General features: G+C 38.6%; 1 protein-coding gene across 3 annotated transcripts in view; it reads right to left on the bottom strand.

Moving 5' to 3' along the window:
* Window positions 1–27,831, bottom strand: part of apba2b (amyloid beta (A4) precursor protein-binding, family A, member 2b) — a 118,080-nt gene that overhangs the window by 37,691 nt on the left and 52,558 nt on the right. For all 3 annotated transcript variants that reach the window (XM_055203299.2, XM_055203316.2, XM_055203308.2), the window contains 4 exons: window positions 12,500–13,684; window positions 6,544–6,624; window positions 3,158–3,197; window positions 2,218–2,363 (listed from right to left, as the gene is read on the bottom strand). In XM_055203299.2, coding sequence (XP_055059274.2) covers window positions 2,218–2,363; window positions 3,158–3,197; window positions 6,544–6,624; window positions 12,500–13,642 — 1,410 coding nt within the window. In that variant the 5' untranslated portion in view covers window positions 13,643–13,684. The remainder of the gene's footprint in view (window positions 1–2,217; window positions 2,364–3,157; window positions 3,198–6,543; window positions 6,625–12,499; window positions 13,685–27,831) is intronic.

The following is a 27,831-nucleotide window of genomic DNA, read 5'->3' as shown; positions in this document are numbered from 1 at the left end:
TTTAAGTTTAACCAGACACATCTAAAATGTTTGATTACTTATTGACTTTAAAGAAACTTTTGACAAAACAAACGTTTATATTCAACAGTATTTGGCATAAATGTGTGTCCGCTCCACCTAAAATCTAAAATCATACTTTTGTCAGAGCATACATGATAAGATTCGTTGTATAATAATATGCATACATGGTTTTAAGAAGTCAATAATAAAAAACCCTGAAGATGGGATGAAAACGTCTTAAAACATTTAAAAGTTTATTAAGGTCAGATATAAGCGCGCGTCAGCGTAAGGTCGCCGTCGGTGCGCGCATTCACATGTTTTAATCAGAGACTTGATTAAAGAAATCCCTAAATCTAAAATAAACATTTACTTTTTGTCAGAGTGGCCAGCATTACATTTATTAAGTTTGTTTTAAAACTGCAGATATGCCCATACACCCGGCGCGTGCACCGGTGAGCGAGTTTTAATGCGCGTGAACATAGAGAGCGGGTGATGAAAAGACTCACGGTTAAATTTTTATTTAGTTTATAATAAACAGGTTTTCGTCTAAAGAACCACACAGGTCCGCTGAACACCGACCCCGCTGTGAGACACGCAGTGGGGGTCGAGAAGCGCGCCCGGGAGAGGAGCGCACAGAGGACGGAGAAACTCCGGTCATAAAACCTGCCAGAAACTGGACAGTCTAAAACAATAAACTTATTTTTGACAGCAATAAACATGACACCGCTCCACCTAAAATCTACAATCATACTTTTGTCAGAGCATACATGATAAGATTCGTTGTATAATAATATTCACACATGGTTTTAAGTAGACATTAATAAAAACAAACCCTGAAGATGGGATGAAAACGCACCAAAATATTCAAAAGTCTATCAAGGTCAGATACAAGTGCGCACCAGCGTAAGTTCTCTGTCACCGTCGGTGCGCACATTCACATGTTTTAATCAGAGACTTGGTTCAAGAAACCCCTAAATCTAAAATAAATCTTTATTTTGCAACAGCGGACAGAATTATATTTATTACGTTTATTTTAAAACGACAGATATGAACGCGCACTCGGCTCGTTCTCTATCACCACCGGTGATCGAGCTTTAATACGCCTGAACATAGGGAGCAGGGGTCGTGAAAAGACTCACGGATCTCATGAAGCGGCTAAAATTTTATTTAGTTTAAAATATACAGATTTTCGTCTAAATCAGCACACAGGTCCGCTGAACACCGGACCCCTCTGTGAGATACGCAGTGGGGGCTGAGGGCTGGTGAGTACGGATGGGAAAAGAGAGACCGCGACCATAAAAAGTGACAGAACCTGGACAGTCTAAAACTATAAACTTTATTTTTGACAGCAATAAACATGACAGCATAGGCTTGACATAAAACACACACACACACACAGGAATAACAACGAGCTGATTGACACATCGTAAAACACGCACGGTCCGGGTACTCGCTGTCTAAATCCCGTGATATACGATTCTCAAACCTAGACAGATTGTACAGCTTTTGATTGATAGTCCCGCCCCCTGTCAAAGGGGTCATAAATCAATCAAATTTTGACAGATAGTGGTCCCATATAACTACTTGTGTGTTTCTGAGAACATCCAGTAAAACACAAAGCATCTAAACAGATGGAATCTAATTGCGTTCACATTACAGCACACAATGCCTGTTTGATTTCTATCCACTGTTTAAATTCTCCCCATCGGAGTGCTAACTACGACCTATTCTTAACAGCAAAATGAACAGATGTGAGTACATTTACAGTACATTTATCCTGGGAATCTAGAAATCCCTTTCTGCAATAAAAAAGGCTTCAGACTTAAATAAAATGCTAATGCAATAAAAATACTATGCCATTAGAATATTACTGTGCACAGAGCTTTTAACCCCATTTTACCACATATAGGGGGCCTCATGCCTGTTTGGTTGCGCCACATGCTCTTTTCTAACACATTAAATTCACTATAAATGTTTGACGTACAGTAACATGGCAACACAGGGGCTTTCGCTACCAATTAGGAAGAAGAAGGATTACACTCCTGGACCAGCGAACAATAATCCCATAACTACTGATTAGTCAACAAGTCCTGGGGTGTAAACAAACAAATCTCATTTGATCTAATTTTCCACAGAGAAATCTGCAATAGCATCATCTCAGTGCTCAAAAACCACACTAAAATAACATGACAAATGGAAATACAGGGGGCTTTGTACCTTGACCCGGCTCACGGCCTCCTGAGCTTGCATCATCCTGATGTTTTTAGACGGGTTCCTCTCTGACAGGAGCTGTGTGGAGCCCAGGTAGTTGGCAGCAAAGATAATCCCATCAATGAGGTCTTCCGGCTCGCAGGGACCCGGCACTGTTTGTGAGCAAGCGTTAATAATTCATTATTAAAGCTATTTGTTGTGTCGCCACCTTCTCTGTAGAGCCGTACAACGACTGATAAGTTATATGAGTGCGAGCTTATCAGGCAAAAATGTATGTGGGGATGTTGTGTGCATGTTCTCTGTTCGAACCCATTATGAAAGCTGATAAAATTTACCAGATGCGGGTCTGAAAAGCAAGAGTGAATGTGGCAGCATGAGGAAAAGCGTATTCTGCTTGTGTGAAATGGAAATGTGGACATCATGACACCCGCCAAGGGACACATTATGCTCCCATCCTCCAGGCGTGAAGTTTTAACTTGACAGCATTCTATCATTGTTTAACAGAAACTAGAATCTGATTCCTACAAAGCCAAGGCTGCACATCAGCTCCCACACTGCTCCAAACCTACAGACTTAAACTAAAAATAACTTGCTAGAGGTCAATCAATTGTCCTGGTTTTAAAACTCTTTTTATACTGCAGAAGTCTGTGAGTGCTTCTCTATCGGAAGAGTGAAGCAACTACTAATGTGCTTTAATATTTTCAATAATGATCTGTTAATTGTCTCGCCAACGCCCATTAAAATCTTACAGATTCTGCCAACATTTCAAAATGTCAATCCGCAGAGAAATAATAGCAGCTTTCTTCAGCGCAGCGCTCTAATCTCTTCATTCTCTGATGATTTGGCAAATTTGATTTGGTTTGAATTGATTTAATTTTGATAGACTAAAACATTTTGGGGAGATTATCAAATGCAGAGAAAATAAAGACAGGAGATGCTCACTTACCATCCACAAAGCTGGGGAATGAGGCTGTCTTCTTTGTTGGCTAAGAAACAGAAAAAACAGTTCGATATATGAAAAAGATGTGCATATAACATAGTGTGCAACACGCTTATAGATTATTTACATCTTAGAAACAGGAGAAAACAAATCTCTTTAGGTTTTGAAAGAAAACAACAACAATTTTTGATGAACACAAAAGAAAATATTTTGTTAAATGATGGTAAGCACACAGCTGCTGTAACCATTGACTTCCCTAGTAGCGAAACTAATAATTTGGAAGTATTGTGATAAATCATCGTATTTGTTTTTCTTACTATGGAAGTCAATGGTTAAAATCAGCTATGTGCTTTAAGAAAAAAGAAAAAATGAGGCACTCCTGATAAATGTATAAAAGCCTTTAATCAAAAAATGACTATAATCATGATTATAGTGAGAAAAGTTATCACGGTTATCAATATTATCATGGTTTTGTTAAAATGAGATGGAAATGTTCAAAAAGAACTGATACACTGAAAACATTTGAACAAGTTTTATTTTTGAAAATCACAATTTAATATTCATGTCCCTGAAATTATTTCGGTGGTAAAAAAATCTGTCTAATGGTGCGTTTCAGGTGTCAAAATCGCGTCTACCGCGCCTAGTTTGCCGCTTGAACAGTTTGAATGCATTTGCGCGTGTAGAGCGGAGTAGACGCGCAGAAAAAGCAAGCGTTTGACGCACGTCAGAGGCAAAATCCGCTTCTTGTGGGTGGAGCAATTGCTATGCGTTTGTTTGTTTGCAAGATTACTTATGTTGATTGAGCATTTATCAAGAGAGTTACCAGTTTATATTTGGTCACCTTATAGGGGGAAAATAAACGGTGCGGGTTGATAAACGTTACGTGACTCAAAAGTGAAGTCTGTATTACAACTTACCAGGTTGCCCGATGTCCTCACTGACACTCTTCCAAGCGAGGTCCTTATTCCTGTCTCCTCTATAGAAATAAGAACTTGCATCTTATAGCTCCGGGTGACTGCTTACGGACAATATCAAGCGTTGGTTGAATGAGTGACTACGGGCGGGGCTGCCACCACAGCAGCAAGCAGGCTCCTGATTGGTTAACGTGGCGCGAAATTCCGGCAAAGTCAAATCTTTCAACTCGGGCGTCAGCCGCAAATTCGCGTAAACCGCAAAATGCACAAAAAGCACCTTTCGCGCATACCGTGCACAATGCTCAGTTCGCGGCTTTCGCGCGAGCTATCGCGCAAATGAGGCAGAAATGCGTCTTCCGCGCCAAACGCCTTTTCGGCGCCGCTGGACCTCCAGACACGCGTCAACGCATCTTCACATTGACTTAACATTGAAATCACTCGCGCTTCACGCCTCTACCGTGGTTGGTGTAGACGCAGCATAATAAGTTTACCGTGAATGAATACAATACATTATCCCTTAAATGCCTTCTTGTGCAAAAAACTATGTTGCATGTGCGCGTCTGCGTCAAACTGATTCTGGCTGGACAGGACTTACCACAACTTTTCAAAATCACGGTAATCAAACACGGTTGTAATGATAATTAAATTTTAAACGATAATACTAACCATCAGGACATTTTATCGTGATTAACCGTGAAACCGGTAAGTGTCCGATCCCTAGTTGTGTTCATCAGAGAAAATTCATACAGATTTAGAATAACATGAGGTTGAGAAAATGATGAAAGAATGTTTATTTTAGGGTGAACTATCCCTTTAATGACATGAGAATTGGATACAACTGGTAAAATACAGGTTGTTTAATTTAACCTTACAAATAAGATTCAGAACAAGCTTGTAAACCATCCAGACGACTACAGCTGTGGCTCATTATATCACCATACAACATTATATCAGTCATTGTAAAGTGTTTTTATGATGGACTGGACTGTGGTGAACATGGCAGTATCAGACAAAATACTGCGCATCACTTTAAAACAGAGCCAGCCAAATAAAGCTGTGGTTTGGTAGAAAATGATAATGCATTTATTAAACGAAAACACTATTTAAAAACATGTGAATTTCATCACGGCAACGCTCAATACGCGTGTCTATTCGTGTCTTAACATGTAAATCAATTGCTCTTGCCGCCTCTTCCACATCTGGTGTGAATGCCACATTAGAATCCAAACAGGGATGAATTTAGGGCGCAATAATATTGACGGAAGTTTGAACGAGAGGGGGGATAGTCAGGAGTGATGATGTTACTGCGCGCCGAGGTCGGAGTGCTGGAAACTAAGTGCTCTTACGCCAAAGTTCTCATTTTTTATCCACTTTAAAAATCGGCACGTTTTATTTTGTGCCACCATACTTACTCATGTAAATCTTTAAATAGGGAAAACATGGAAGTGTTCGGTGGCTTCCCTGTTTGGATCCTAAGGAATGAATGGGGCTAGGCTAAATGCTAACATATGTATATTAGGTATGTATTAATTTGTCTAAGTTGAGGTAAGAACATAGTAAAATATAAAAAAACTGTGGTGTTTTCCTTTAAATGCATTAAGAGGAAGTAAGGTAATACTTAAATTACATTAGTATGCCAAAAGAAGAGTTTCTCTGTTTGTTAACATAATAGTCTTAAAAAATGTCCTTGCAAGTGATTCATTTAAAATTTCTATCTTAAAAGTGAATAGTTTGGAATTGTTAATGGATTCTTAGCAAAATATGTTTCTTTTCATTAAAATAAGGAAAAAGCATTTAACGACCTTGAGAATTTAACAATCTTGACTGTGCACAGCTTTTTATCATATTATTGACATTCTGAACTTTACCTAATTTTTTTTTCATTTGGGTATACAGTATGTGACTACCTCTTATATGTAAAGCATTCAAAAGGCAGCTTTCTTTAATACCAAACATATGGGAGCAATTACGAATAAATTCAAAACTATGTCGAGTATGATCTGAAATGACCTTGGTAGGATGCTTGGTGTAGGGCTATAAAAGCTGTTCTGAACATCTCCTCACCGGCCTTGAGTAACTGCCCAGACAATCTCCCTCATTTTTATGGCTATCGTGTACAGCAACACGGGACTCTTGTGGAGGTTATGCTGTGAATAAAGTGGTTTTATAGGGGCCAAACAACAGACATGTCAAGGCCGAATCTCCCTCTGTCTATGTATATGCTCTACAGTCAGGGCATGAAAGGGCAAAGCCAATTATTTTGCCACATCAACACATTACACGGGGGAGGAAGGCGGTGCGTTAACACAACAGTTTAGATGCGCTGGATGAAACTATGAAGAATCTCAAAGGAAGCGGAGTGATTACGATGGCAGGCTGACATTGACAAGAATAGCTTTGATGGAAATATGTGGTGATTATGTGGGTGCATACTGTCAGGTATTGATTGGTTAATGTTTTGTATGATTATAGACTCACCTCAGGGACGTTGTTATTCTCCAGTGGTCCATTAAGATCAGACCTCTGCTGTTTCCTCGGCTGTTCTGCACTATTAGACACCTACAAGGATTTAAATGAAGAGAAATGTGTAAAAAATGGGTTGAGAGAGATGTTTACCTGCACAAAAGACCAAAAAAGTCCCATTAATACATATGATATGCTGCAACATGGCTCTCTAAACAATTTAAAGCTGTTCAAAACCAAAAGATTGAAGTGTAGATAAAGAAATCAACTTCATTACGCAGTAAATAAAACATTTTTAAACACATACTGTCATGTTAAAGGAATATTCCATTTTCTTAAAAGAAAAATCCAGATAATTTACTCAACACCATGTCATCCAAAATGTTGATGTCTTTCTTTGTTCAGTCAAGAAGAAATTATGTTTTTTGAGGAAAACATTGCAGGATTTTTCTCATTTTAATGGACTTTAATAGAGCCCAACATTTAATACATAACTCAACACTTAACAGTTTTTTCAACGGAGTTTCAAATGACTATAAACAATCCCAAACGAGGCATAAGGGTCTTATCTAGCGAAACGATTGTCATTTTTGACAAGAAAAATAAAAAATATACACTTTTAAACCACAACTTCTTGTCTAGATCCGATCCAGCGCGACCTAACGTAAATGCGTAGTGACGTAGGGAGGTCACGTGTTACATATATAAAACGCACATTTGCGGACCATTGAAAACAATAAACTGACACAAAGACATTAATTAGTATCAGTTAACATACAACAACGTTGGAACGGTCCTCTTTCAAGACACTTATAAACACTGGGGCGGAGTTTCGCGTTCGTCCTCTGTGACCTCTTGACGTTATGACGTATTGCGTGGGGTCACGCTGGCGCATCACGACCGGATCTACATGACGAGAAGTTGTGCTTTAAAAGTGTATATTTGTTATTTTTATTGTCAAAAATGACAATCGTTTTGCTAGATAAGACCCCTATGCCACGTTTGGGATTGTTTGTAGTCCTTTGAAACTCCGCCGAAAAAAACTGTTAAGTGTTGAGTTAAGTATTAAATGTTGGGCTCTACTAAAGTCCATCAAAATGAGAAAAATCCTGCAATGCCCTCCCCAAAAAAACAATTTCTTCCCGACTGAACAAAGAAAGACATCAACATTTTGGATGACATGGTGGTGAGTAAATTATCTGGATTTTTCTTTTAAGAAAATTGACTAATCCTTTAAAGTCACAGTCTCTTTTTGTAAATTTACAATCTAACTTGCGGGGGGTTCAGGTACAACCTGTATTCCAGAAAAGTTGGGACGTTTTTTAAAATGATAAAACACTTTCAAATCACATGAGCCAATATTTTATTCACAATAGAACATAGAAAACATAGCAAATGTTTAAACTGAGAAATTTTACAATTGTATGCACAAAATGAGCATATTTCAAATTTGATTTCTGCTACAGGTCTCAAAATAGTTGGGACAGGGCATGTTTACCATGGTGTAGCATCTCCTTTTCTTTTCAAAACAGTTTAAAGACATCTGGGCATTGAGGCTATGCGTTGCTGGAGTTTTGGTGTTGGAATTTGGTCCCATTCTTGCCTTATATAGATTTCCAGCTGCTGAAGAGTTTGTGGTCGTCTTTGACGTATTTTTCGTTTAATGATGCGCCAAATGTTCTCTATAGGTGAAAGCAGGCAGGCCAGTTCAGCACCCGGACTTTTCTACGACGAAGCCATGCTGTTGTAATAGCTGCAGTATGTGAATTTGCATTGTCCTGCTGAAATATACAAGGCCTCCCTGAAATAGACGTCGTTTGGAGGGCAGCATATGTTGCTCTAAAACCTTTATATACCTTTCAGCATTCACACAGCCTTCCAAAACATGCAAGCTGCCCATACCGTATGCACTATGCACCCCCATACCATCAGAGATGCTGGCTTTTGAACTGAACGCTGATAACATGCTGGAAGGTCTCCCTCCTCTTTAGCCCGGAGGACACGGCGTCCGTGATTTCCAACAAGAATGTCAAATTTGGACTCGTCTGACCATAGAACACTATTCCACTTTGAAATAGTCAGTTTTAAATGAGCCTTGGCCCACAGGACACGACGGCACTTCTGGACCATGTTCACATATGGCTTCCTTTTTGCATGATAGAGCTTTAGTTGGCATCTGCTGATGGCACGGTGGATTGTGTTTATCGACAGTGGTTTCTGGAAGTATTCCTGGGCCCATTTAGTAATGTCATTGATACAATCATGCCGATGAGTGATGCAATGTCGTCTGAGGGCCCGAAAACCACGGGCATCCAATAAAGGTCTCCGGCCTTGTCCCTTACGCACAGAGATTTCTCCAGTTTCTCTGAATCTTTTGATGATGTTATGCACTGTAGATTATGAGATTTGCAACGCCTTTGCAATTTGACGTTGAGGAACATATTCCACAATCTTTTTACGCAGTCTTTCACAGATTGGAGAGCCTCTGCCCATCTTTACTTCTGAGAGATTCTGCTTTTCTAAGACATACCTTTTATAGCTAATCATGTTACAGACTTAATATCAATTAACTTGATGTTCTCCCAGCTGAACCTTTCAAAACTGCTTGCTTTTTTAGCCATTTGTTGCCCCCGTGCCAACTTTTTTGAGACCTGTAGCAGGCATTACATTTTAAATGAGCTAATTAAGTGGATGGAGGTGTAAAATTTCTCAGTTTGAGCATTTGCTGTGTTGTCTGTGTTCTGTTGTGAGTGGAATATTGGCTCATGTGATTTGAAATTCCTTTGGTTTTCATTTTATTCAAATTTGAAAAACGTCCCAACTTTTCCGGAATTCGGGTTGTATATTATCACAGAACATTACTTGATAAAATATTCATTTGTTCACTCACAGGATAAATTGCAAACTCCTCAATGTCCAAAGGCAGTAAAGACGCAGGAGGGCAATAAAACCTTGCAACATACTTAGTGGACCACAGAGGGAATCAAACTAAATCTCTTTACTCCATTTCCCACGGAAACAAATCTAATTTCCTATTCTGTCTGGATAAATGCAGAGTAAGGCAGTTTAAAATCCTCAGAAAATAAGTAGCAAAACTAATCTTTAAACTCATGTCAGCCAAACTCCTACTACAAAGCCAGCAGCTCTTCTCTTTGTGAAGTCCCTAACTGGGCAATTAAAGCCTGGTTCAGTTCTTGAGAGCAGACTAGACTGAATGTTCATAGTCGGAACAGCAAAACAATAAAGTACTAAATAATGTGGTAGTGAAGGAACAGGACAGAGGAAGATCTTGTAATTAGCATGAATGTTACATGGAAAAAACGTCTCCTTACAAAGAAATATCTGTTTTGATATCACACACTCTAAAAACGGCTGGGTTATTTTTGACCCATAATGGGTAAATACTGGACAGAACACGTGCTGGGTTAAAAATTGACCCAATGCTGGGTTATTTTAACCCAACTGCTGGGTTATTATTACCCCATGGTTGCATAACAACAACCCAACATTGGGGTAATCTGCATGGATCAGCATGGGATAATTTTTAACCCAGCATGTGTCCTGTCCAATATTTACCCATTATGGGTCAAAAATAACCCCATTTTTAGAGTGTATGGCATAGTCTGCAGAATCTACAAACTGGCATAATGCAAGGATACAATGCAAGTGTGTTTGCCTTAAAAAAAGAGCATAATGGATAGGACCCTAACTAGTTTCGTAGGGTAAAGTATTCTAGCAATGAGAGCATCTCAAAGCAAATTTTGAGAGCAAATTTCATAATCATAAGTAATTAATTAAAATAAAGGATTTTTAAGAAATGCTTTTGATCAGGACCCCTGATCTCTGTCACAATGAGAGCACATTCATCTCATCCTGTCCAACTTGAAACAGAGAGCTTCTTATGAAATCAAAAAATGAGTGATAATAATAATAATTCACTATATACAAATGAGTTTCATAAAAAGCTTTCAAAATGTTGCAAAAATCTGTTAAAAAGCATTACATTTACCTCACAAAAACTACATTATATGCCATCTCCAAATATCACATTTGAGCATTATCTCGTGAGAGCATAAACTCTCATGAATGCTCGTGATCTTAGTTGTCTAGTTGTGTTTTAGGTAAATCTTGTGCATAAACAACTACTGTTTACTCCAATGGCATCTGCATTTAAATTAAGGTTGTAAGATCTCACAATAATGTTTCATTAATATTCATATTTCTTTGTGGATGCTGGTATTTATCATCATTTTAAATACCATTTATTACTACATTAATATTCCTGACATTGTTTAACATTTTACATTCAGTCAGTCAGAACTTTGCCCAAGCTTTTTAACATGAATAACAGCACCCTCTCTACTTTTTCAAAACAACTGACCATATGCATCGAATATTTTTAAGAGCATGCGCTGTATATGAGCCAGCTGAAAAATTTCTTGTGATCTGTCACTTAGTCTTCAATACACTGAGGTGGCTTTAACAGCATCAATAGTGTAAAGTAATTCTGTGATGGTAATACAAGGCATCAATGTTCTTCTGCATAAAAGAATTAAAGGGATATTTCACTCCCCTAGAGTTAAACATTTGATTCTTACCGTTTTGGAATCCATTCAGCTGATCTCCAGTTCTGGTGCTAGCACTTTTAGCATAGCTTAGCACAATCCATTGAATCTGATTGGACCATTAGCATCGTGCTAAAAAATTACTAAAGAGTTTCAATATTTTTCCTATTTAAAACTTGACTCTTCTGTAGTTACATCGTATACTAAGACCGACGGAAAATTAAAAGCTGTGATTTTCTAGGCAGATATGGCTAGGAACTATACTCTCATTCTGGCGTAATAATCAAGGATTTTGCTGACGTAACATGGCTGCAGCAGGCGTAGTGATATTACCCACCCACTGCCTGAAAATAGTCCCCTGCCATTGAAAGTAACCAAGGGGACTATTTTCGGGCAGTGCATAATATCACTACGCCTGTTGCAGACATGTTACATCAGCAAAGTCACTGATTATTTTGGCAGTTTGAGAGTATAGCAGTCCCTCCAGAAAAACGCGATTGTGCGATTGCGCGATATATTGCATAATCAGCCAAAGTCCGCATATTTATGCGGGGCTGCATTTTTTCCAAATACGACGCACTTTCGCCGCATTAATTACATATTTCCGCGCACAAAATATGCGGGGCTTGCATGATTTCATAATCTCCGCATTTTCGTAGCAAAAAGTCACATATATATTAGCAGAAAGTTGAAAAATGTTGCATTTACTTCCCAAAAGCACAGCCGTGTCCTCTATTGCCATGGGAACGTTATGAAGTGACGTGATTATGTGACGTGAACATCATTGCAGCTTTTGCAAGTTTCCGCAGTTTTTGCAAGTTCCGCAATTTTCGCAAATTCATGCAATTCCATCGCATAAATATCCCGCATATTTCATCGCATTTTTTAAGAAAACTTGCCGCAAAATCGAGAATTTTTGCCCGCAACAATCACAAAAAAACTCAGCGTTTTTCTGGAAGGACTGGTATAGTTCCCAGCCATATATGCCTAAGAAATCACAGCTTTTAATTTTCCGTCAGTCTTAGTATACGATGTAACTACAGAAGAGTCAAGTTTTAAATAGGAAAAATATAAAAACTAAGCTATGCTAAAAGTGCTAGCACTAGACCCAGAAATCGGCTAAATGGATTCCAAAACTGTAAGAATCAAATGGAAAATTTGAGCTGGAAAATGAGCATATTTTCAAAAAAAAGTGGAATGTCCCTTTAAGATATGATGGCAGCAGAGCCGAGACTAGTTCTGGTTGTTTGCTATAGTCAGTAGCACAGTGGTTGCGAGGGTGTGTGATTGATATGCTGAGGTCATGCATAGAAAAACATAACACACATACTTTCATCAGTGTTTTGCAGGATGCAGACAATGCTTGTTTCAAACGCCATCTTTATAGAAATGCATCAGAGCTTTACCTGCTCTCTCACTTGGTCCTGGGTCCATCTCTGCCTCTCCTCTGGTGTGTGAGGCCGCACCTTAAAGCCTCTCTGTAGCTCAGTGTTGTGTCTGGAAGAGGGAAGATTGAGGGATTTGGGTCTGCCATCATGACGGTGAGGCTGAGGGTATGGGGTGGGTTCGGGTTTGGGCCGTGTCTCTGGCTGGTAACCGGGATCAGGCGGGAGATCCTCTGGGCTTTGATCAGTGCTGCTGCTGAGACTTCCCATACTCATACTCATCTTAATCTCTGCCACTATCTGGTCAATGTCCTCCTCTGCCTCGTCCCCTGCCTCTGCCGCCGTGCCCTTATGCACCCGGTAGGGTGACACACGCACACACGAGTTTCCATTGTCCTCTGTGGCATAGTAGTCACTTGTGTAACCATCTGTTTCTGGCCCCACCTGTGCTTCTTCTTCTTGTTCAGGGCAGTATTCCTCACTACCCTCAATGTCCCGTGCTTCAGGATCTTCATCTGGAAGTGGGGGCTGGTCCTGGTGGTGATCTGGGTAGCACTGGTGGTGGTCGAGGACGGGTTCAGGTCTGCCATCGTATAGCTGCTGGTCAGAATCCTGCTCAAGGACTTCACAACGCACCTCTCCATCGCCATGTCCATCCTCGTCTCCCTCAACCCATTCCTCAATTGCTTCCTGGCACTCATCCGTGTCCGGAGGTGGCTCAATTCGACCATCCTGGTGTCCGCACTCTGGTTCGTTACAGTCCATGCCCTCCAGGTAGCTGTCATCCTCAGGGCAATAACGAATGTAATATGTCACACCTTCATCCTCCTCTGGGAGTCCTTCGTCGTAGTCGTCCTCTTCTTCATCGGATGTATTGTTGACATAGTCTGAGCTAGAGTCTCCATCCAGGCTGTCTGGGTGGCTGTGGTAATCTCTGTGGACATGGTCTGGGGTGGTGGGAGTTGTCGGTCTGCTGTCTGTCATATCTGGTTCTTCTTGGTTGTGGAAGTGGTGTTGGGAAGCCTCAGAGTTTGGGCGCTCTTCATACTCCTCCTCTGGGATCTCGTGGTTCGGGTAGGGGGCGGGGCAGGAGTGTGAAGGGGAAACGTGAGGCTCTGCTGTGGCCATGCTGCTGTTGGTCCCTGGCCTCTTCCTCTGAGCCATTTAGAGCTGCTCACAGGTCTATCATCACTGGAAAACTCAATCCTGTAAAAACAAATAAAAAACACAATCTTAAAAAAATAATTAACTATGACAAAATTAGACAGGCGGAGAGCGATTCAGTCTTTTTATGTTTGCCTTATGGGAGTAATTGTAAGAAGTAAGTTTGCTCATTATTAACGAATGCAGATCTCTCCGGTGTACTTTCACTTTTTTAAGGGACATATCATGAAAATCTGACTTTTTCCATGTTTAACTGCTATTTTTGGGTCCCCAGTGCTTTTATCAACCTAGAAAATGTGATAAAGATCAACCCGGTAACTTAGTTTTGGTAAACCATTCTCTGCAAGCATGTGAAAAATAGGTCATTGAAATTTGGCTCCCCCTGTGATGTCAGAAGGGGATATTACCGCCCCTTAATCTGCACTATCCAACCACGACACTGCCATTTAGTGCAGAGATCAGCTCATTTGCATTTAAAAGGACACACCCCAAATGGCACATTTTTGCTCACACCTACGAAGTGGCAATTTTAACATGCTTTAATAAATTATCTATATGATATTTTGAGTTAAAACTTCACATATGTACTCTGTCTGGAGACATCAAAGATTTATTTGACATCTTAAAAAAGTCTTGTGAAATGTCCCCTTTAAGATAAGACAAGATGTTCAAATATTATGAACACACTATTTTGGTTTAATCATTTGTAAATAAATATAAAGTTATTTGTTATTAAAAGACATTTATATTTAATTTTTATGTAATACTGTACATGACAAAAGATTTGTAGAAGCAGTAGATCTTTCTTTCACACATACTGTTTTTTGCATACTTAGGTTTCGGGCATAGTATACTAGACATTAGGCATACAGATTTTCTCTATATAATATAAAAGTAAGCAATTTCAGATGCAGGGTTGGCTTTTAAATTTTAAAGCAAACTGCCTAATTAAGTTTTCAGCAAAATAATCAAATCAAATCAAAGTTTATTTATAGAGCACCTTTTTAAAACAGCAGGTGTTCACTGAAGTGCTGTAAATACAATATATAATAAAAAAAATAAAAACACAATAAGAAATGCAATAAATATAATAATAATTAGTAACACAACTCCTAACAGATAACTCTCATACTGTGCTATATGCTGTACTGTACAAATATGTTTTTAAATGTGATTTAAAAGCAGCAAGTGAAGGTGTTAATTAAGTTTTCAGCAAAATAATTATTCAGATCCATTACTGTACATTGACATTTATGTTTGTGAATGATGCTATTTGCTAAAACAAAAAGTGCATTAATTGGGTTATTATACTTGCAGTAGTTGAGCTGGTAACTACCAGTACAAACCTTTCGCAATTTATTCATTCTCGAATGTTAAAGTTTATCCGTCAGATGCTCGTAAGTGCAAGCTGACAAACTCCACATAAAAACGCAATTACATGTCAATGCTGAGGGGCTGAATCATGAAAATAGAGGCTGTCTGCAAAAGCTGCATAAACATGTGTATTGGTGTAATTCCCATTTTCTTCACTTTCCATCACCGGCCATTACAACAACCGACAATCATTGCCTTCTTCAACTCCAAACTTAAAGTGTCCTTCTGTATTTCTAGACATAAGATTCGTCAACATATAAAAACAGTGCTGTTATTGTGCCTTCGTGCTACAACCAATCTAACGAATAAAAAAACACCATTTTAAAGGGGCCATGGCATGAAAATCTGACTTTTTCCATGTTTAAGTGCTACGATTGGGTGCCCAGTGCTTCTATCATCCTAGAAAATGTGAAAAAGATCAATCCAGTAACTTAGTTTTGGTAAACCATTCTCTGAAAGCATGTGAAAAAATAGGTTGTTGAAATTTGGCTCTCCTTGTGATGTCATAAGGAGCTCTTCTTATAATAATACCGCCCCTTTTTCTGCACTATCCATCCACAGCATTGCCATATAGTGCAGAGAGGGAGAGACAGAGAAAATAATTCACAGCACCTTTAAGTTTCAAATTCAACAAACCACCATCATTGTGATCAGTGTTTGCACTTCATCCGTTCATTTGCATTTTAAAGGACACACCCAAAACGGCACATTTTTGCACACACCTACAAAGTAGCAATTTTATCATGCTATAATAAATTATCTATATGGTATTTTGAGCTAAAACTTCACATATGTCCTCTGGGGACACCAAAGATTTATTTGACATCTTAAAAAAGTCTTGTGACATGGCCCCTTTAAAGGGGACATTCAATGAAAATCAGACTTTTTCCATGTTTAAGTGCTATAATCGGGTCCCCAGTGCTTCTACCAACCCAGAAAACATGAAAAAATAGCAACCCTGTAACTTTGTTTTGGTAAGGCTCTCTCTGCAAGCATGTGAATATATAGGTCATGCGGATTTCGCTCCCCACATGACATAGGTAAGGGATCTTATTATAAAGATACCGCCCCTTCAACTGCGCTATCCAACCATGACGCTACCTTGAGTGCGAGCGACCGAGAGAAAGTATGACTGACAGCATGACGCGTTTGTATTCCCTCAAACACAAACAGGAGCCTACAATCTTATAACTTGTAGTTTTAATAATCTTTCTAAAGATTGAATTAACGTTCTAAAGGATTAACCTTACCTTAGTGCAAGAGAGAGAGAGCGAGTGAGTGAGAGAGAGAGAGAGAGAGAGAGAGAGCAACGCGACGGTTCGCTTTCAAGTATGTTGTTTAATATGTTTCTCTAAAGTTTATATGAATGAACACGAGGATTAATGCACTGCACGAGACAGAGAGTGAGAGAACAACACGTATTCACTATCATACACAATAAGTAAATATGTTGTTTAATGTTTCTCTGAAGTTTCAAATGAATACGAGGAGTTACAAGATAGATGAGAGACTGTCAGAAACGCGAATGTGTTCAATATGTGTACACAATAAGCATAAACATGTCATTTGATCTGTTTCTCTAAAGTTTAAACATTAAACGTGTTGTTTTATTACAGATCATTTAAATGTGCTTGTGTGGTTTGGTCAAAAAGTAAACTTCTGAGTGTTTGTGGACGTGTATTTTATTTGTAACATGCTGAAAATCATTGTGCATGTTTAAATGTTGCATGAGACCTAAAAGTCTTTATTTTTATTCCACAATGTTCCTCATCTGCTGATAAACATGTATTTAGTATGCATAAAACAGATGATTGACTTTTTAAACTTGTTCAAATATATAATGCTTAACATTGCTCACTAACTTCTTTCGTGAGAGAATCTCCCTCTTGATGCTCTGTCTTGTCTACAGCGCGAATGCTTGAGACTCCGCCCACCTGAGCAGCTCATTTGGATTTAAAGGGATACACACAAAAACGGTGCATTTTTGCTCAGACCCATAAAGTGCCTATTTTAACATGCCACAATAAATTACCTATATGGTATTTTGAGCTAAAACTTCACATATGTACTCTGGGGACATCAAAGATTTATTTAATATCTTAAAAACGTCTTGTGGAATGTCCCCTTTAAACCTTGTCTGATAATTTTTCACCTCTTTGAACAACAGCTCTCAAAGGAAATCACACTTTTTGCTCTCCACCTGCTCTTGTTATTAGGGGGCGGATAACACAAGTATACACTAAAAGAGGCAGTTAAATTACCTCCCCCAACTTGAATCCATTCAATCCCAACATTATGCTGGTAACTAACGGCAACTGACTCCCAAGGGCACCCCTGACCTTTCACCCCATTGCTCAGTCATAGGCCACACCTAAGTTAAATGTCTGAAGTGCTGTTAACGGTATTTATCACACACAGACACTGACAATGTACTGATAGTACATACATGTAATTTCAATTTATTGAAGTCGAATACATCACCATGTCAATGACGAGACTGTCAAGAAGGATGCGCGGACAATCAATCTTGCCTGTCTGTACCTATTGGGATCACATCCATTTATGCCCAACATATTTAATATGAAGGAAAATGCCACAAAAAATACCATACCACAAAACGCCTAGCAACAGTTAAATGCAATTTATATCTCTAGGTAGCTTGGGTTCAGAACAAAATTCCATGAAAAGGGAATATGATTCATCCAGAACAGTAGGTTTATTGTCCAATGGCAGAAGAGGGAAACATTAAGGAAACATATTTGAATAATTTATTCCCCCCAGGTCATTCAAAATGTTGATGTTTTTTTTTGTGTTCAGTCAAGAAGAAATTAGTGTTTTTTTTTTTTTTTTTTTTGAGAAAAACATTCCAAGATTTTTCTCAATTTAATAGACTTTATTGGACCCAAACAGTTTACATTTTCAATGCAGTTTAAATTTTTCAGTTTAAAATGCAGTTTCTACGCAGCTTCAAATGACTCTTAACTATCCCAAATGAGGCATAAGCGTCTTGTCTAGTGAAATGATTGTCATTTTCGACAAGAAAAATAAAAAATATGCACTTTTAAACCACACCTTTTCGTCTTGCACTAGCCGTGTGACGTGCCAGCGTGACCTTACGCATTGCGAAATCATGTTGAAAGGTCACGCATGGCGTACAAGTGTGGAGAAAGAGGACCGTTCCGACGTTGTTTTATGAGGAATAGGGATGTAACGATAAATCGCGTGTCCCATTAAAAATGCCTGTCTGAAATCGATTCTGCATCGCAAGGCTGCAAATCTTTGTTTCATGCACAACTTGTGCGTGCACTACGGCCTTTGGTCAGTAAGAAGTCCTTATCAATGTAAAATCATTATGAGTTGGAGTCGTTTATAACGTGCATTTACAAAAGCAACACTTGTTAAATAAAAATCATTTAAATATTCTTTATTATCATGAAAACACCTGAAACAATTTGAAGAACAGCAATATAAATATTCCTGTAGACATTTCCTGGAATAGTGTTTGTAATGCTACTTCTTCTGTGGCACAAAGGGAGTTACTGCATGAGAGCGCCCCCTGGCTTATTTCATCAATTGCTCTGAAATATCTGAGAAAGCACTTACATTTGCATATACAAAACTATGAGCATGTGTAATTAGTAACAACACAAGCAGCATTATATTAGTGCGTGTCTATTAGACGCATCATTTATCCCGCTCCTGTTTTAGCAATCGTGACCATCCCCTCGAAGAATTCAGGGCAGAATCAGTCAAAACAAGTGGACAAAAGAGACCACTTGTCTCTCTCTCCTCCACTTATAATACTACCATAACGCGTCTGATAAAATCAGCAAAACAATAAATCAGTCGGGCTTTAATAAAAACATACTAATACTCAGAACAGCCTTGCCAACTGGCCACACATTGAGCCTTTTTATTGAATATTGGCATATAAGTGCTCTATAGCCATACAGAGAACTTAAGTACTTCCTACTTAATCAGAAAACAAATGGCTGTAAAATACCTCTTTAATCCCATCATGCACATATTGCGACCCTGCCTGTGAAATCCAGACTTAAGTCTCATAATTTCAAAGTTTAATTTTAATTATTGATTTCAATCTTTGACATGGCCTTAGTCAGTGTTAAAGATATCAAAGTTATAGAATGCTCTTCTTTATATATAAAACAGTAAACCTCTAAAAAATGACTTTAGCTGGGTTTTACGGGCAGGGTCACAGATGACCAGATTTGGACCGTATTTTACAATTACTTCGCTTTATCAAAATGACCCAAAACATTCTAAATAAAAATAAATGATCATTTTATTTTTTTGTGACTAAAATAGACATGCAGTTAATCATGTGTAAGATGCTGGAACCTGGAAAAAGAGGTCAACAGTATAAATAACAGGACCAGAACACTATCAAGGTCAGAGTCACCTGGATCCATTAACCTTTAATAGATCCTTAGAGACCAAAATGCTGCTTTGTGAAATCACTCAAACCCTAAAGATATGGTCGAAGCCGATAGCCTTGTGGGCAACGATCCGACATATGGAGCACCTGCACTTCCGGCGACTCGAGCTAGAATTCCAGCTCGAGGTTCTTTGCCAATCCTTTTCCCCTTCTCCCCGCCTTATACTTCCCTGTAAAAAATCTATGATGTCCTATCAAAAATAAAAACATGAGAAGCCCAAAAATAAAACTTTAAAAAGTAAAAATAATAAATAAATAAAAACAAAAGGAAGAACAACAGTGACGTACCACAATGAGAATCAATTCAAGTAAAGAGCTGAAACAGATTATATGTCTTCTGTTGAAAATAAGCAGTTTGCTGGCACATGAAGCAGACAGAGCAAGATGAGTTAAGCTGTTGTCTTATACGGAAAGTCCAGAGAAAGCTGAACATAAAAATTACCCTCTGTTAGTATTTCAACTTGACAAACAACAATTTAGTGCAGGTGACACTTGTACTGTGTGTTAAATGCACCTGAAATGCTCAGACTTAACTCACTTTCTGTTTACACAGATTTCTCTCACACACTGGAAATACAGTACAGGTTATAAATGTCACTCTTAACTTATTATTGTGTATTATGAAGTCTTTAGGAATAGTAACTGCTTCCATACTTTACTACACTGAACCCATTCTCAGTAGGACAGTACATACAGTAACATGAATGTAAATACAGTACATCATGTTGTTTGTTTTAAAGTGTTGCTGTCAACATCATAAAAAAAATACAAAATGTAAATGATCAAATGAAATGAAAGCGATATGACCAAAATCTTCTATCACAATAGGATTCATTTTATATCATGATAACGATATGTATCACGGTAGAATTTTTTATGTTTTAATAAGGTTTTTCTATTATTAAAATCTTTAATACCATAGAAATGCTCATAATTATCACAAAAACCTTATAAAAGCATAAAAAGAAGATAAAAACAAACAAAACTCAAGCTCTCTGAAGGAATGAATATAAATAATTATGTATGTTTGTATGATTGTATGTATATTTTTTATTTAAGGTAGAAAAGTGATTTAGTCAAGAGCAGTGAGAGATTTTCTCTTAATGCTGTTTCAAAAACATAAAGGGGGTCGCACACCGGACACACAGCTCAGCGCCGTGCCACGTCATTCAAAAAAAAAAGATTCACATTGTTTTCTATGAGTATACGCACACCGGCGCCTACAGGTAGCCTTTCTGCGGTGCCCAGCTTTGACTCAGGAAGTTGCTCAAATCCCTGTCGCGCCACATGGGGCCACTCAGATAGTTTAACATTAAATATCATCATATTTGTAGCAAATAATTATCTATTAACTTTGGATGCTTACGTTTATTTTGCATTTTGAAGTAGATGCTATCTGTCTAATCTCGCGCTTTTTAATGCGCACTTCCGGTTTACGATACCTCCGAGTTGTCCTAGACACGCCTCGCCCTAATGGTCGTGTTTATGAGGAAACTTGCAAAGACGGGAATTTTGACGCATATATGTATTTAAGGCCAATAAAGCGGGAAAAATTTTCAAAAGCTTAATGAGCAGCACATTTGCACGACTTGCGCGCTCCTCACAGACGGAAAAGCAGCGGTTGCGCGACTTGCGCGCTCCTCACACACAGAAAAAGCGCACGCATATAGATCTGTTGTTTGTGTTTGAATGGCTTAAAATAACTTGTTTTAAAACTGCGTTTTCGTAACCACGCGAACAAGAGCGTGACGTGGGCGCGTAACCTCAATAGAGACGAAAGTCCAAAATCTCTACCGGTTGACAAATTTCTACCGGTTATTCATGTCTACCAGTTTATTGCTCACCCCTACCAACATTAATTGTATCTAATCTAACAATGTATTTATTACTTAACACCATTCCAGCATCTATAGCTTTATAGCAGAAAAAGGTTTATCAACACATGTTAATCTTTACAGAAGCTTTACACAAAAAGGATCATTTAGCATTTCCAATTTACCTAACATGCATATTTTTGGACTGTGAGAGGAAACCGGAGTAGCCAAAGTGAACCCACGCTGACACAGAAAGAACATGAAAACTCCACAAAGACAGACCTCCTGACCCAAACAAGGCTCAAGGGACCCACTGAGCTGCTTATAACATTGCGTAATTGTAAACCATCATATTGCTTTTCTCTCCCGGAATAATCGTTTAGTATCTCGAAGTGTTACATGATAGTTTAAAAAAAATGTAAAACTGCTTTGGAATTTGATTGAATAGGGGAGAGCGGGGTATGTTGTCACACTTTTCACACTGTCTAACATTTACTGAGCACCATACATCAAAATGGTATAAATCTCATACCAAATGAAAGAAGGAAGTCTTGGGCACATATGTTGTATTCATAACATCTTTATATCTTATCTCATTACAGAGTTGTAGACTGTTGAATAGTGACTGTGCACTTGTGACAATTTGCCCCATCGGAGGGTAAGTTGTCACACTAGGGCGGGTAAGTTGTCACACTAGATTATCTAAAAATAAGAACACAACTACTTAATTGTGAATATTGATTTTAATTTTTAAACTCAAACCAAACTGGAAATATAAACATCCGTGCCTGGAGAATCTGGAAAAACAATTATTTCAATCCAAATAATGCACATTTCAATTAAGTGGCAAGACCACTTTACTTTGAACTTTGGTTCAAATGTTCTATGGCTTTCACATAAAACCAGATAACTGAATGGAACGCTGCAGATAACTTGCTTAACTTAACATGTTTAACCTCTGAACAAAACAGATGCCCTGTATGACTAATAGGACTCATCTCCAGAATCACAATTCTGACACACATAAATTGCCTGGCCTGAGGTGCATGGGCCCAATTGTTGCATTTTACACATTTTACCCAGGTCTCCTTTGGACGACTCTTTGAAAATGGCTCTACACAGACGAGGCAGAAGCACTCTTCATCATCTGATGATGACTCTTGCATGATTTTTCTTCTTTTAGCTGCCTTGTTTTTCATAGGTCCAGATTTCTGCTTCCCTTTCTTTTGAAACAGCTTTTTGCTAGATTGAGGCTTATTCTTTTCTATATCATGTTTTCTGAGCATGTTCGATGTGTTTGTTTGTACAGGGGCAAGTTGTCAGATGTGACGACTTGCCCCAAAGTCATTGAGACAACTTGCCCCATACTTACTTGTGTGCTAATGTTGTCTAAATCTCAAGTTTAGCTCATCATATCACTTTAGCTAAAGTATCAAAAGACACTTTACGGTCTCCTCTATTTTGTGCAAAATAATCATTTTAAACATTCACACCTAACAAAGTTGTATTGCATAAAATGTAAAGTGATTTTTTTTTACTTTTTAAGCAGAAAAATAAGAAAATTGTGCTAACCTCAGATTACAGTGATCTTGACCACATGTGAACAGGAAGTTGACTATAGAAGAAGAAGTCACATAAAGTGGCTATTTGATTTTTGAGATAGAGCCTCTAGTGTTGGAGTTATTAACAGTGTGACAACTTACCCGTGTGACAACTTACCCCGCTCTCCCCTAATATAAACCATAGTAATAAAGAAAATAAATAATAGTTTATGAGGATCCCAACCAGCATTTCTTGACTATACCTAAATCAATGGTGTAAATTTGGAGGCGTTATAATCTGTCTGGTAGCCAGTGGCAGACAGGACGAGAGGTCTAAGATTACTTCACCACATAATGTCATAATTACAATTGTACCAAGTGGTTCCTCTGATACAAAAGCAGCCAAAAACACATTTCCAGAACAGAGTTATTTTCGGTTTAATATCCACTGAACCACACAAAACGCCAGATACATCCAGCTAAAAAATAGCAGGGGGTTAAACAGTCGTTAAAACTAATTATTTCCTTGAGATTTCCAAAACATCTTCCATTAACTTCTTTAGCTTTAGCTAATGTGACTGTTTGTCTGGTTCATCCACTTCTGTACTGACCTACACAAGCTGGAAGATAATTGCATGGATCCAGTGACCATGCTGACAATGTGAAAATTGGGTTTCACAGTCAGACACGCATAATTGTATAACAAGACAAAGATATGTCTTACAGTTCCAGTAAATAAACAAACCATTTGCATTTTATCACACTGCATATGGAACAAACACAGATGTTGACACCTTAGCAATTCATGTTTAGCTCTTTATGTGAAGCATTCACAACATCCCACTTGATTATACATTTATACTGGTCAAAAGAACATTGCTCTACAGATCCAGATGTATGATTTTGTTGTTGTTGTTGTTAATGACAGTGTGGGTGAGAAAATGTAGATTGTCAACAGGGGTCCTCATTACAGGAAGCATAGAAGTAAAGGGGACTCTGGGTAGCAGAACCAAACATAAGTAAGAAAATAACTATTCAAAATGACTTTTTTGTTTTTTAAAAAAAGCAGTCTGTTCTTTCATTTGATATATGGGGCCCTATCTTGTGTGTGTTATCTATTGTGGATAGTTTTTATTTATTGTGATATATGAACTTGATTGTGTGAAGTGTACTTTGGGGTTGGACCTTGCTTGCGTTTCTTGGGTCCGATTTCAAAGCCCCCAAACCCTTTCAGCGGTGAGGGTGGACGCAGCGATGTCCTCTGCTGGCGTCAGGTCCTGAGGCAGATCCACCTCCCGTTACACGGCGTGCCCGATTTATGCTGGCAAGCTTGGGATTCCCCCGTCTCCTGACATCATTGTAGCGCTTGGCGCAACGTCCTGGGAATGCCAGCTGATGAGACAATTGTGGCTATTTCCTCTCACGCCTGTTTAACCGATGCTGATTTGGGCAGGTTTCTCCCATCCCCATACAAAACAACTTCTCTGTCTTTGACTGCTCTTACAAGAACGTGTGTCTCCTCGGCTGTGAACCGCTCTTGGCGTGCGCCTGGTAAATCCGTCATAATAATAGCAACCCGCCATGGAACTTGCACCCTTGCGTTTAACGGGAATGTTGGATAGCGTTCTGATTGGTTTATTTGACGTTACGCCCAAACCACACCTATGAATAATTTAGACCAACCGCTTATTGATTTGCGCCTGGCGCAAGAGTTATTTCTCCCGCCGGGAAAATAGCAACAGCGCCCAAGATCCGCCCACAAAGTCACTTGCCCTTTGCGCTTCGCACTTGCATTTCAGATCGTTAAAATAGGGCCCCTGGTATGTTTATATATTTAAAGAAGAACATTTCCTGAAAGACAATAAACTTTTGTGAAAATCATGAAAAATGCTGCCGCTGGCTGGCAACTTAAAAAAAAACGTGGACGGGGATAGATTTAAAACAGCAAATGATGAAAATAAAATACAAAGGTTTTCCTCTCTGTTTGAAAAACAGCTGCACAACATTCAAATAGCTTGAAAAGCTTTCGTCTGACCTCAGTGTACATTTCTGGCAGAGCATCTGATGCAAAAAAGGAGGGTTATATCAGACCATACCGAAATAGACTGTATTATCTCATCCTGTATCCCGCTGGGAAAAATACTTATATAGTACAAAACTCGATAAACTGCCCAGCCCTAGCACACACTCCGGGCAAGTTGTTATATGAGCAATATTGCAGTAGGTTGTCTACAAGCACCACTAAAATTCAAAAATAGTTGCCATTTACATTTAATTGAAAGATTTGTTTTTATAATGCAGATGCTAAATGATTCATTTCTTATTTCTTGCCACCTGCTTATGACATTTAATAATATGAGATTAAAGAAAAAAGGACTCAATCACGCATTTATGAGCATATAGGGCAGCTTGTGAAGGATTGCATTTGAAACTTTGAGGTGAGATGAGTTCAATTCTCAAAGTGCAATTGTTCCCTCTGCATGTCTGGACACTTTGCAGGCTCTCACATCCAGTTGTGTGTCCCAGCGTGGGAACCAGGTGACGCCTGACACTGCCAGGGCAGCGTGCTGTCTCCTATAAACAGGCTTATTTATTTCTGGAATGAGTTGTAGCTTTAACTCACAGCAGGACAGTTTTCTTGTTACTTTGACAAATGCCTTGATAGTTTCACTCAGCTGAGATGAGTGAAGAGATGAGAAAATTGGATTCTTCCCTGACATCTGTGTAAAGTAGAGACGTGCAACAGGCCCTGCTTTCCTCAATTGATCACAACAGTCTTAGAGACAAGACAATGGCTGTGCCTGATCTGTGAGAGAGTCATTGTTCACCTGGTGCTGAAACTGCAGATACGGCCATGAGCCAAACAGCTCGTAGACACAGCACATTTAAGCTATGCAGAACAATATATTTCAAAGTCAAGGTCCTGTGTGATATCTGACAAATGTTTCCAATTACTGATTAATTCATTTTTTGAACAAAAGTGTCCAGGTTAATGGGGGTTACTTGAGAGTTCATCACATGTAAGCTTATATTTAAAACATAAAGCTTATTAAAGTAACTTTGGAACTGAATGCAGACCTCAATCAGTGGAGCTTGACCGTGAGGTATATAGTACACCAACAATTACCATAACAGTGTTGTCTTAAAGAGAGAGGAATCACATTTAGTTGGTGGTTATGGAAGCTTTTGTTCTAAATTACAGATCGAGGCAATGAAGAAGACACAAAATGTGCTCCTAAAAACAGTCTAGCATCAGTGAGGGCTAATCCTCTTTACTCTTTTGAACTTTTGTAAGCCAAAAGGAGCTAACGCCTCTTAATGTCTTGCTTTCTCAAGCATGGCTTAGCCATTAAAGACCAAATTAAAGTCGTGAAAGAAAGTCAGCTGGAAAAATTAGATGTGCACCCAATAAATTCATGGTAGACTTCTCTTCTGAAGAGTCTTTCTGGCAGGTCATCATAAGCCTACAAGCCATGCCATTTGATAGGAGAAATCCTATCAGACTAACTAAAATGTGACCAACCAAAAGTATCAAAGTAATACCACATGATTTTAAATGTGTACTTACGTTTTTTTCTTTGATGCACACTGTATTATGTAAATACAATGATATATTGTTTTGATAGTCATTTACTCCCATGCTTAAGGTCTCTTATCTTGTCTGATCTTTGCTTTTGCACAAGAAAAATTATAAAAGAAAACAAAAGAGTAAACGTTAAACGCAACATATGGAGGATCCACAGTGAAAAACTAATTTCAGAAGAATTTGCTTTTCAAGAGACTGGGCAGAAAGCCTGTTGTGCAGCTGCTCTCTTCAGCTGTTTCTGAATGAAAATCTTCCATAGGGAAAGGAGCCAAGCATTTTTAGGCTGTACAGCGTCATTCTGCACCTGAGCATCTGAATCAGTCACTGAATCAGCAAATTTAAATCATCACACTCATACATTATCCTTCCTGGGTTATTTTTAACTCAGTGCTGGGTAAATATTGGACAGAACACGTTTTGAGTTATAAATAAACATATGTTGGGTTGTTGTTAACCCAACCATGAGTTAAAATAACCCTGCAATTCATTGAAAAAACAGCATAGGTTTATATATTAACCCAACATGTGTTCTGTCCATGTTTTGAGTCAGCCAAAAGTTTACTTTCTAATTCAGTGTCCAACCTACAAGTGATGCAGCAATAAAAGGTATCTTTTCCATGCTAATCATAGTTTTCGTCCTAAGTGGCCGCGATGTGATGCCACTGCTAGAGACAGTGAAAAGGTTTCTATTTCTGCAATGTCATGGCTGACAGCTCCGCCTACACAGGGGTCTCAATCAATGAAAGTTATGTGCATTATGAATATTAATCGTCAAACATGGACGAGGACAGACTGATTAGACATTTAAAAGCAGAAATATGTAACAAATGCCTCAAGTTACACAATGAAAGCCATAAAAATAGAGCTGCAGTGGGAACAAACAGAAAAAACTGTTGTAATTGGCTGTGTTTTGTTATTGATTGCGTTGTGCCACGTCCCTTTTTCGTGTTCAGAATGGACAGACAAATTGCCTATCGCTGGAATCATATTGTGCCGTAGTTAGGACATGGTGTAAACCTTAGTTCTCGAAACCTGAGGCCCATAGACCAAATTGAAGTCAACGTCACAGTTACAGTACCTCACTGCAATTTCATGTGCATTGTGGTGGTAGAAAGCATCAATGAATAAAATCTTGATATTCAATGTCGTGGACATGACCACAAAGTACAAAATTGTATGCGTCAAGAGATTTTGTATGCCTTGAGTTTTTCTTTTGTATAGACGCAAAGATTTTCCACAAGGTACAATAAAGATCTCTGGCAACTGCAAAATGACCCTCACCCATGACCTTACAATAGGTACGTTTACATGCAACCAAATAATCCGTTTGTAATCGTATTGATGGCTCAATCGTATTGAAAAGCGTTCATGTAAACACCTTAATCAATACGATTGAGGACGATCGGATGCAAATTTGG

Source organism: Misgurnus anguillicaudatus, chromosome 21, assembly GCF_027580225.2.
Source record: "Misgurnus anguillicaudatus chromosome 21, ASM2758022v2, whole genome shotgun sequence".
Lineage (NCBI taxonomy): Eukaryota > Metazoa > Chordata > Actinopteri > Cypriniformes > Cobitidae > Misgurnus > Misgurnus anguillicaudatus.
Note: the sequence above shows the minus strand (reverse complement) of the source record. Positions and strands in the feature narration are given on the sequence as shown.